The sequence below is a fragment of the Heloderma suspectum genome, chromosome 1 (assembly GCF_057233095.1).
Source record: "Heloderma suspectum isolate Gila_16-S chromosome 1, 16-S_ref, whole genome shotgun sequence".
NCBI lineage: Eukaryota > Metazoa > Chordata > Lepidosauria > Squamata > Helodermatidae > Heloderma > Heloderma suspectum.
The window spans coordinates 378,495,969-378,508,505 of record NC_139458.1 but is presented as its reverse complement, the minus strand read 5'-3'; the positions used below and the strand labels follow the sequence as shown (position 1 = coordinate 378,508,505).

The following is a 12,537-nucleotide window of genomic DNA, read 5'->3' as shown; positions in this document are numbered from 1 at the left end:
GGTCCATCATGACAGCATCAAATACTGGATCACGGAGTTGTTGTGGAGGTTGTTGTACCTTGATATCCAACAACTGAGCCATTCTCAGCACCTGCTCAGACAAGTGGCCCATGTCTTCAGAAGGTGAGGCTCTATCCCGTGTCCCAATGACATCATCTAGTGATGAGGTCGATGGGGGGACGGAGGAATAGGAGGAGGAGTCTGATTGGTAGTCCTCCCCAGATTCCTGCGAGTGGGCAGGGCGTTGTGCCACATCAGGTGCAAGAGGTGGAATTGGAGGTGGCGGGGCTTGATGGTCCCCACTGGATTGCTGTAGTGCTGAGGACGTAGAGTGCCTCGGTACCAGAGGAGGAGGGCAGAAGATGTCCTGAGTGTCGAAACCAGAGCGTTGTCCAGGCTGAAAGGGAGCATGTGATGGAGAAGTAGCTCCTAAATAACAGGATCGATCATGGAAGAGTTTGCGGTCCCTCCGGAGCCTCCAGTCTGTACCCGAGTGCTGTCGGTGGGGAGGAGACAACAATGCTGAGAAACGGTCCCAATCTCGGGATGGAGAGCATGAGCGATCATAGTCGTATTGCGCCGGACAACGATGCTGACGGTATTGATCCGGAGATTGGTATCGAGGAGGCTGTCGAGGTGAAAACACAGGTCGATACCGAGGTGACTGGATGTCATAGCGACGCAGTGTTGGAGACCTGGATCTCTATTCCAGGGCTATTAGAGCAGGATGGGGTGGTGGGGTTGGCGTGTCCCTCAACTCACCCTCCGAGATGTGGAGGTTGGGTCCAGAGTAACTGTGCGAATTGGAGAATCAAGTAGAGGAGGAGGAGGCGGTAGGTCCCGCTCCTTTTCCTGTTGTTTGGAGGATTTCTTTTTCCTCTTCTTTTCTGGTGCGTCCGCCATCAATTTAGGGTGTTTTGCCCTTTTTGAGAGCTTGCTGCCAATATGGCCAGGTTCCTTCCCAGAGTAGGTGGGTCTACCCAAACTGGCTCAGCGGTTTGCGGGGGAGAAGACTGAATAGCAGGAACTGCCTCTGCACTTGTGGAGGGGGCCACGACGGGCTGGTCCCTGGGAGTTTGGGGCATGTTAACTGCCTGAAAGGCCCGTTGCCACCGGATCACTTTTAGTCGCTCAGCTCTATTCTTGCAAGCCTGCTTCGATAGCGATTGGCAGTGTGGCAAGATTCAACCTTGTGGGTTTCTCCCAAGCAAATAAGACACAAAGAGTGGCCGTCCGAAGAGGGCACCTTACTGCCACAAGCTGTGCACCTTCTAAACAGAGGCTTCGGGGCCACATGCCAAAGGAGAAAAAACGCATCGCCGCTGAGGCAAACGATGCTCTCCAACACTGTCAACAATTAATGTGCGCTCTCTCTCTCTCTCTCTCTCCGCTGTCTCACTCTCTCTCTCGTTATAAGATAAAGAAGAAGAATAAGGTAAAGCAAGAAAAGAAGTTTTAGATAAGACAAGACAGAAATGCAGCGTGACAGAATGTTGAAAAATTCCCCATGAAGTAACGCTAAAGCGGTCGAAAAGGAACTGAGGGGAAGGCAGGAACCCATGCTATATATGCCACAGGCTGTGGGGGAGGGTTTCCCACCCAAAAACTCTGCAGCTTGGAAGTTTCCTGAATGAGTCTCCGCGGAGGCGCAGAGCCCATATATGTGATGCACAGAGACCACGAAGAAGAATATGAAAGTCTCTCCCGGCATTTTCAAACACAATCCATTTCTGTTTAGGGCCTAGGCAATTAAAGTTTAATACCAACGACTGGTAATTATACTGACAAGGTGCCTCCTAGTGGGTCAGCTACTTTCGCCTAAATTATCTCTAAGTAACCGGCATGATTGCACTTAGAAACAACACAGCTGACCTAGGACTTAACCAAGATCAGGGAAATGCTAAGGGCAAACAAGCAGGAAACAGGCAGACTGACAAGATAGGATTCAGGGAGACAAAAACAAACAAAACAATGAAAGACATTTGGAACATTGCCAAGGAGCCCTAAATGGGAGCTACTGACAAGCACATCACAGGTCTCTTTCTGTTTTTTTTTACAGGGGCTTCTTGGAGGCTATAGGAAAGAGAGAAGAGACACTCCTGGCCTCAGGTGAGCATGCATTCTAAGGAAAGTCAGGGCTGAAGAGGCATGATTCCAGACAGTAACAAATCATTTGTAAGATTTATATGTAAGTGTTTCTAGGTTAAGTATGAGAGAAATATATGAGATGGCTGTGCTACTTAGAATAATATTGCAACCACTGTCAGTAATGAATCATCACTGTACCTCTTTACTAGAGCTCAGGAATTGGTTTGGCCTGAAAAAAAAAAAAGCTACACAACCAGAAATGAAAAACACATTGCCTTTGTGAACTGGAAGAATTTTAAAAAGAAAAAATCCTAAGGAAAAAATGCCATTGGTAAAATGGTTTCTACTGTGACAGAAATGGTTTCTACTGTAACAGGCACACTGGAAAACTAAGTTCAAAGTTAAAAGATGTATCTTGGCCACTGTCTCTTGACTATTAACCTATATTTTAAACCTCTTATGTTTGTGATTCTATGTGTCCTCATTGAGTAATACTGTTAATGCAGTTTAAAAATATTCATGGGGCATCACTCTTTGAATACATATTAAAGTGAAAGCATACTAAAGCATTCTTCTTATTCTGTACATAGTTCTATTTTAGTAGTTAACATAAAATATTAATACTGTACAAGATATTGGAAGTGGGGAAGGATTTCAGTGCTGAAAGAAATAGTTAACAGCCTTCATGTTCACAAAAACAAACAATAATTTCCCCACTGCAATATCTCAAATTCAATCTCAATCAAGGGCATTCTGAATTCTACCTCAAATGTTACGTGCTAGTTATTTTGTACCTGTATAGCCCACTGTGGAGGAACTTGGCAACTGTAAAATAGTTTCATACGTTCACAAATGGATGTTTTCTTGTCTTCAAATTGGTCTGCAAGAGCCTAAAAATACAAAACACTCTGTATGTACAAAGAAAATTTAAACTCTCCATAACAGTATTTAAGAATCTAAGAGCGAAACAAAATTATAACAGCACAATTGTATTAAATATACTAGTTTAAGGCTGCACACCGATTAGGCAGTAAGTCCAACTGGACACCATCAAAAGGAAACATATATAGGATACAGGGGGGGTGACCCTGTTGATTCTCCTGCTTTCAATACCACTGACCATGGTATCCTTATGGATAGATTGTCTGGGTTGGGAGTTGGAGGCACTGCACTGCAGAGGTTCCACTCCTACTTGGATGGCTGATTACAGAAGGTGGTTGTTGTTCAGTCGTGTCCGACTCTTCGTGACCCCATGGACCATAGCACGCCAGGCCTTCCTGTCCTGCGCTCTCTCCCGGAGCGTGCTCAAGTTCATATTCATTGCATCCGTGATGCTATCTAGCCATCTCATCCTCTCCCGTCCCCTTCTCCTTTTGCCTTCAGTCTTTCCCAGCATCAGGGTCTTTTCCAGAGAGTTTTCTCTTCGCATTAGGTGGCCAAAATATTTGAGCTTCAGCTTCAGCATCTGTCCTTCCAATGAGCACTCAGGGTTGATTTCCTTTAGGATGGACTGATTTGACCTCCTTGCAGTCCAGGGGACTCGTAAGAGTCTTCTCCAGCACCACACTTCGAAAGCATCAGTTCTTCGGCGCTCAGCCTTCCTTATAGTCCAGCTCTCACAGCCACACATTACTACTGGGAAAACCATAGCTTTGATTAGACGGACCTTTGTCGGCAAGGTGATGTCTCTGCTTCTTACTATGCTGTCGAGGTTTGCCATAGCTTTCCTCCCAAGGAGCAAGTGTCTTTTAATTTCATGGCTACAGTCACCGTCTGTGGTGATCTTGGAGCCCAAGAAAGTAAAATCTGTCACTGCTTCCATTTCTTCCCCTTCTATATGCCAGGAAGTGATGGGGCCAGATGCCATGATCTTCATTTTTTTAATGTTGAGTTTCAAACCAGCTTTTGCACTCTCCTCTTTCACCCTCAACAAGAGGCTCTTTAGTTCCTCTTTGCTTTCTGCCATGAGGGTGGTATCGTCTGCATATCGGAGGTTGTTGATAATTCTCCCAGCAATCTTAATTCTGACCTGTGATTCATCCAACCCGGTGTTTCTCATGATGTACTCTGCATATAAGTTAAATAAGCAGGGTGACAATATGCAGCCTTGTCGTACTCCTTTCCCAATTTTGAACCACTCGGTTGTTCCATGTCTGGTTCTGACTGTTGCTTCTTGACCCTCGTACAGGTTTCTCAGGAGACAGGTAAGGTGGTCTGGTACTCCCATCACTTTAAGAATTTGCCACAGTTTGTTGTGATCCACACAATCAAAGGCTTTAGCGTAGTCAATGAAGCAGAAATAGACGTTTTTCTGGAATTCTCTTGCTTTCTCCATGATGCAGCGAATGTTGCATTCACACCACAGAAGGTGGTGCTGGGGGATTATTGTTTTGTGCCTTGGTAATTATGCCATGGGGTTTCATAGGCCTCTATTTTGTCCCCTATGCTGTTCAACTTTTATTTATGCATTCATTCATTAATTTATAACATTTCTATCCTGCCCCATATCATTAAAATCTTAGGGTGGCATACAGATAAAATCAGTGTAAAAGTCTAAAACAAGAAATAGTTTAAACACCTAAAAACATATTAAACTACGAAACAAACTAATACCAGTTAAAATCTAAAACAATAAAACGCTTAAAACAATGTGCTAGGAAATGCACTTAGCCCTCAAAGTCTTTGGTAAAAAGCCATGTTTTTACTTGGTGCTGAAACAAGACCAATGTCTGTGCCAACCGGGCCTCCAAAGGGAGGGCATAACTGGGTGCCACAGCAGAGAATGCCCTCTCCCACGTCCCACCATAGTGTATGCCTCGTACTGGTGGGACACAGAGGAGGGGCCCTCCAACAGATCTCAGTTCTTGTGCAGGCATATATAGGGAGAGGCACTCCCTCAAATATCAAGGTCTCAAGCTGCTTAGGGCTTTAAATGTCATCAGCAAAACCTTGAATTCCGACCGGAAGTGTATTGGCAGCCAGTGCAATTCCTTTAAAACTGGTGTTATATGTTTTTTATGAGGTGTTCCGGTCAGCCATCTAGCTGCTGCATTTTGCACTAGCTGCAACTTCCAAGTCATCTTCAAGGGCAGCCCCACATAAAGTGCATTGCAGAAGTCTAATCGGGAAGGCACTAGTGCGTGTACTACTGTGGCTACGTTATCCCTGTCCAGGAAAGGCCGTAGCTGCCAGATCAGCCGAAGCTGGCCCCAAGTCCTCCAGGCCACGGAGTCCACCTGGGGCTCCAGTGACAGAGATGGATCCAGGAGTACTCCCAAGCTACGCATCTGCTCCTTCAGGGGGAGTGCAACCCCATCCAGGAAAGGTTGCATACCCAGTTCCCGGATTTGGGAACCACCAATCCACAAAACTTCCGTCTTGTCAGGATTTTGCTTCAGTTTATTGGCCCTCATCCTAATTGGCCTCCATGCACTGGTCCAGCACCTTTACCGCCTCAGCCGACAAGGAGAAATACAGCTGAGTATCATCAGCATACTGGTGACACCCCCCCCAACTCCTAATGACCTCTCCCAACGGCTTCATATAGATGTTGAACAGCATAGGGAACAAAATAGAACCCTGTGGCACCCCACAGCTTAATAGCCATGGGGTAGAACAGGAATCCCCCAATACTACTCTCTGGAATCGGCCCTGCAGGTAGGTATGGAACCACTGTAGCACAGTGCACGCAACTCCCATCCTGCAGAGCTGATCCAGTAAGACACCATGCTCAATGGTGTCAAAAGCTGCTGAGAGATCCAGGAAGATCAACAGGGTAGCACTCCCCCTGTCTTTCACCCAGAGTAGGTCATCAGTCAGAGCAACCAAGGCCATTTCAGTACTGTACCCTGGCCTGAAATCAGACTGAAATGCCATATAATCAGTTTCCTCCAAGAACGTCTGAAGCTGCCCAGTCACCACATGCTCAAGCACCTTGCCCCAAAAGGGGATATTGGCAATGCGGCAATAATGCTCACAGACCTCTGGGTCCATGGAGGGCCTCTTCAGGAGAGGGTGCACTACAGCCTCCTTCAAGGCCCCCTGACAGTGAAGCATTTATCACTCCCTGGACCCACCCAGCCAATCCACCCCTGCTAGATTGTTTAAGCCAAGATGGGCAAGGGTCAAGCTTACATGTGTTGGGCCGGACTGATTTAAGCATCTTGTCTACATCATCAGGCTGTGACAACTGAAACTGATCCCAGGAAACACAACCAGACAGAGCACTGGACACCTCCCCAGACTCTGCAATAACTGTGGCATCAAGTTCTGAGTGAATACAAGCGACTTTGTCCTCAAAGTGCCTAGCAAATTTATTACAGCAAATGACCAAGGTTCCAATCCCAGTTTCTCTGAGCCTGAGCAAGATCCCAACAAGCCCTTCACCACTCGGAACAATTCCGCTGGGCGACATTTCGAGCATGAAATAGATGTATAATAAGATTTTTTTGCCATCCTCACTGCCGCATCATAGGCACAACGAAGGGTCTTTGCTAATCGTCGATCATACTCGCTCCAAGACCTGCGCCACCTGCAATCTAGCCATCGTCCAGCCTGTTTCATTGCCCATAGATCTTCTGTAAACCAAGGTGAATTATGGGCTCCACAGCACCGGAGTGGGCGCTTGGGAGCGATTGTATTGATGGCCCTTTCCATCTCACCATTCCATAGTGAGACCAAAGCCTCAACCAAATCGCCAGCACTATCAGCTGGAAAATCTCCCAGAGCATTCCGGAATCCATCGGATTCCATAAGTCTCCAGGGGCGGACCATCTTAATTGGTCCCCCACCCCCGCAGGCAGGATCTGCTACTGCCAATTCAAACTTCACAAGGAAATGATCTGACCATGACAATGGGGTTGTTGACCCCCCCCCCCGCCCCAGATCATCCCTCATCCGCCCAACAGCAAAAACCAGGTCCAGGGTAGTCCTGCCACATGTGTCGGGTCAGTGATCTACATGAAACATCTACATGAAACCGCTGGGGGAGGTTATCCAGAGGTGTGGGCTGAGGTGCCATCAATATGTGGATGACACCCAGCTCTACCTCTCTTTCTCATCAAACCCAGGTGAGGCAGTGGCTGTTCTGAATCAGTGCCTGGGCACAGTAATGGACTGGATGAGGGCCAATAAACTGAAATTCAATCCAAGCAAGACAGAGGTACTGTCAATCCAGACAAGACAGAGGTACTGTTGGTGGGTGGATCGTCTGCCCAGCTAGGTGATGTTCAACCTGTTCTGGAGGGGGTTGCACTCCTCCTAAAGGATCAGGTTCATAGTTTAGGGATGCTCTTAGACCCAGAACTGTCACTTGAGGCACAGGTGAACTCAGTGGCATGGAGCATTTTTTATCAGCTTAGGCTGGTATACCAACTATGCTCTTTTCTGGACAGAGATAGCCTAGCTACAGTTATCCATGCTCTGATAACCTCTCATGTAGATTACTGCAATGCATTATACATGGGTCTGCCTTTGAAAATGGTCGAGAAACTTCAGCTAGTCCAAGATAGGGCAGCAAGATTGTTAACAGGGACTGGCCAACGAGATCACATTACACTAATACTTTTCCAGCTGCACTGGCTGCCAGTCCATTTCTGGGCTCGATTTAAAGTGCTGGTATGAACATTCAAAGTCCTAAACGGCTTGGGGCCAGATTGTCTGAAGGATCACCTCCTTCTGTATGCGCCTGCCAAGACCCTAAGATCATTCCAAGTGGTCCTTCTCTGTGAGCCCTTGCCAAAGGAAGTGAGGTGGATGGCTACCAGGAAGAGGGTCTTTTCTGCTGTGGCACCCCAGCTGTGGAATGAGCTTCCTAGAGAGGTTCGCCTGGCACCTACTTTGTACTCTTTCCGGTGCCATGTGAAGACCTTTTTATTCTCCCAGTATTTTAGCTTCCTAGTATTTTAGCTTTGGTGTTTTAAATCTGTATTTTAAATCTCTGCATTTGCTGCTAGGTTTTATTCTGGTTGTACTCTTATATTGTGGTTTTACGCTTTCATATTTTATATTGTTTTATGCTGTGCTTTGTGGTTTTAATTTCTGTGAACTTCCCAGAGAGTTTCAGCAATTGGGCAGTATAGAAATAAGTAAGTAAGTAAATGTAGGATTGTGCTGTAAGTGTCAATGCCAGAAAGGCTATGAAATAAACCTTCTCTTTCACTATAAGGTAGCCAGAGCTGAAGAATTCCTGGCCTCATTGGTCACCACAGGAACCTTACTTTTGTGTTACAAAAGGAGGTAAGACGAACAGAGGTTTGTATAAATAACAAGTCATTGAATAAAATCATGTTTATAAGTATACAGTTTTTCATTAGAGAACAATAGGTACATAAGAGTTTCGTAGAATAGAGAGCATACCTATCTGATTTAGTTTCTATATTTCACATTTTTCAATGCAAACATCTCAACTTTATAACCATATTTGTCTTCCCCTCCCACACTAGCTCATGTTGCTATGAAAAGCTGATTACTGCACTAGCCAGTAATGGCAAGAACTTCTCGATTTTACTATCTCCTATTGAGAATGCAGTTTGCTATGAAGACACCATCCCTATTCAAAACTAACACTCATACAGTGCATGAGTGCAGCTATGCCAACTAGCCCTGCCCTTGACATTGCACACCCCACCTTGCTCTGCTCCGGACATCTATGTGTTCATTGCAAACATATGCACTGAAGAAGCCTTTGCACATATGGAAAATATGTCACCTAAGTATGAAGTGTATCAAGCTGAACTTCAATACCAATTTCAAGCTGAATTTCTTTTGCTGATGTATAAAAATTGAAACATATGTCCTTTATCCTAAGGATGCCAGTGTTCATCCCTGAGGAGCTGTGTTGCAAGGCCAAACTGACAGATGTTTCAGTGGAATATATTTCTTATTTCATCCAGTTTATCAGCTGAAAGCTGCTCTTGCCTGTTTGTGTCAGTATATGTCATCTATGTGCAAGTAAATTCAACCAATATCAATGGGAGTTACATTTAAATATACTTAGAATTTCAGACTGAGATAACAGATTTGGCTTAGTGTACCTCGTGTGTGTGTGTGTGTGTGTGTGTGTACATATGCACACTGGGTTGTACTCAAAGTTATGTGAGTGGAAGACGGCTTGTGCAATGGAGTTTTCCCATCCCTCCTCCTCTTTGGATCAGGAAGACGTGGCTGTCCCTCAATGGTATAGCACGTGCTTTACAGGCAAATGTCCGAGGTCCATTGTGTCCAGTCAGGGCTGGGAAAGACCTATCTGAAAACTGTGGAGAGCTGCTTCCAGTCAGCCCAGTAGACAATACTGAGCTAAATGGACCAATGGTATAAGGCAGTTTCCTATGTTCCTAGGAGGGTGAACTGGAGAAAATTGGGCAGAGGCAACATGGAAGATTAATCTTAACCTCTGATACCACTGAAAGGATCCAGAGAGCTACTTAAACTTTCTCAAGGGCTTCTGTATAGCTTGGTGGGGCTTTTGAATTTGAACAGCTGATCCCCCTGACATATCAACATGTTTTTGAAACTCATTTCAGTTTCATAAGTAAAGCTGGCTATACAGAAGATACTGCTGTTTGAAGTAAAATGAGTCTCAAGTCCTCTTGGGCTTGTATTATTTATGTATTTATGTATTTATTTATTTATTTCATTTCTATACCGCCCAATAGCCGAAGCTCTCTGTAGAAGAGAATGTAGTAGAATGTACTTCTACTACTTGTAGAAGTAGTTTTCAATCATATTTGCTTGGATCCTGGCCTAAGTATTTGTTGCATCATCATAATGCATTTTGGAGTATTCCAGCAACCAGCTTTCAAATATACATGCCTAAAGATAGCAAGGTGATGTTCAAAAATGAAAGAACACACAGCAGATATCACCAACGCTGGTACAAGATTAACATCTCATCATAAACACCGTTAAAAGGAATGCACAAACCATGTGCATTCTCTCTCTCTCTCTCTGTGTGCGCACACATACACAGCACCTCAGTAGATCCAACAGAAATATTCTTGTTTGTGATTGCAACTTTAAATATTTACCACATAAACTTCTATCTTATGAAGACACTTCCAGAAATTACTGTTGCTAGAAAACATCAGCAATCTGGTTAGGGAAGACAGCTAATAAATTATAGCAACTGACTGATTATATTCAATCATTGGACACAAGTGAAGACTGCACTGAACACAGTTCCTACACAGTTAAATCCCACCTCAATGGGGGACTCAAGGAATGACCTTGGGTAAGTTTCATTTTTGGTTCCCAGTTGTAAAATTGAAGAATTATCCACTTATCTCACAGTGTCGTTGTAAACAATACTTCAAGGCTTCTCTGAGTAGTACTCTGATCCAAACACTTAAACCAGTGGTATCTCCCTTCAAAACTATTGGATCGTTCATTTTCGAAACACTGCAAAGGTGTAAGTAACTGAGGAGAGGGCTTTAGGCCTTTTATGTATATCAGAAGATCATATCAGACCTTAACTGCTGCCTTGTATCTAACACCTATGTTTTCAAAGTGGGGCCCCCTGGAGAAAGGCATGAATAGGGACAAGGTACTCTGAGTAGGTGGACCCTCCTAACTACCTTAGGTAAGCTCTAATCCACAAATCTCTACAGGCATGCTTCGTGAACATGGCAACTTGTGATGATTCCCACACATATTCATTAAACAGAGGGCGGCTGCTAGGGACAGGGACAGAAGGTAGAAAAAAAAAAAAAACTTGGGGCAGGGGAGGTTCCAAGGATTGAAAAAAATACCTAATTTACAGCTTACTACATTTCCAGGAATGACAATGGTCAAGTGGATGCTCTATTTCATATTAAGAAAAGCTTATCTGGCACCAAGTTAAGCTCAGTCCACTGATCCCAACAAATTGCTGAACAGATTTTATTGCCAACGCCCCATCCAGACTATTATATGTAGTAATGTTTAAGTAATTCCAGAACTTTCAACATGATCAGGGCTACATGATCCTTCCAAGTAGAGTATGTGATTGTACTGCATATCAAGAATCAAGGTGGTGAAGCAAGATGGCTCCTTTCAGGAGGCAAGGCCACAGGGGAAGGGAAATGAAAAGGATGTGGGTTCCTTTGTTGATCAGTTACCAAGTAGAAGAATATCAAGCCTATGCACTTGGCAAATAATCTGAAAGAGGAAAAAATTGGGTACAAGTAGTGACTTGTGTTTGATAAATTTTCAGGACAACAGTAGACCAAATTGGGTATCAGATCTCCTCAGAGAACATCCTTAAGAGGTCCAAGGGATAATACGAATCCCAAAATGCTTCTTTGGCCAACAGGGATAACGTCCTTATAGAATGGGTACAGGGTGAGAGTCTCGGTTCTGTGTTCATGGTGGTCCTTTTTCAACCTTTCCTGGGTCCAACCTGACAGTTGATTCAGCCTCTCTTACAGTGCACAGGTCCCTCCCTGGGTAAATCACCCAGGAAGTCTTCTGAGTTTTTTAAAGTTTAATTTAAATGAACTGGCAGCCTGTCTCAACTAGCAGCCCTAGATTAACCAACTGCTATGTCTTCTCTCACCCCCTGTGGCCCCCTTTAGGTGCAAGTGTTATGCAAAAACATGCATAGACTAGGGAGAAAATTCTGCTTTAGGTTAGAAAGCAAGAAAGTGCAATTAAAATGGCGTAAATAATTGCAAGCACTTTTATGCAAGTTAGTACTTTGCTGTACATGCTAATCTTGTGATGTTATTTAGATGCACAAGGAATTTGCTTGGATTTGGCCAGCTTAATAGCCACATTATCTGGCTCCTCAGTTAACTATGGGCAGTTTTATGAAAATAACACTATAGCAGAAGATGGGTTATTATAAATCAAAACAAAGCTTTTCAAAATCCAAGTATCAACTGTATTCCACTTCATATGCAGTTATAAATTACTACATGTGCAAGAAAAAGATGATTAAAAGCCCCCTTGATATAAATAAATGTAATAGACCAGAGCATTCCCTGCAAAGTATAGGTGAAATACTTTTAAGGGTGTTCTGGGAGCAACAGATATGTCACAGATAAGTATGGCGACAATCTCAGAATAATGCTCTCCTGTAGATGGCTGGACCATAAATTCCAAACATGGCACAGTGAATTAAAACATGTGTATGTGTGTGTGTGTGTGTGTGTGCGCGCGCACGCGCGTGTGCGAGAGAGAGAGAGAGAGAGAAAGAGAGGGTGTGGGAGGGAAATGTAACTTCATTTTACTGATTGACTCAAGGCTCCTGACTTGAATGTAGCGCAAATACTATCCAGGGCACACAGATTAACAGCAGAGAATTTTAAGCAGCGAATTGGCAATTATGAAACGTGCCAGACTGACTGACCTAGAGAATGAAGACCTTCAATTATATAGATCAAGGACATGCAAGGAGGTACAGAACAATCTTCTTCCCATGACCAAAATTAAAATATATCAATTCTGTTCTGGAGACTGTATCTCTGAGCT

General features: G+C 44.3%; 1 protein-coding gene across 9 annotated transcripts in view; it reads right to left on the bottom strand.

Annotated features, from left to right (window-relative positions):
• Positions 1 to 12,537, bottom strand: part of TTC27 (tetratricopeptide repeat domain 27) — a 150,909-nt gene that overhangs the window by 66,638 nt on the left and 71,734 nt on the right. For all 9 annotated transcript variants that reach the window (XR_014786841.1, XR_014786842.1, XM_084828391.1 and 6 more), the window contains exon 11: positions 2,883 to 2,978. Coding sequence is in view for 7 of the 9 variants with exons in the window: in XM_084828391.1 (XP_084684517.1) it covers positions 2,883 to 2,978 (96 nt within the window). In the remaining 2 variants the exon portion in view is untranslated. The remainder of the gene's footprint in view (positions 1 to 2,882; positions 2,979 to 12,537) is intronic.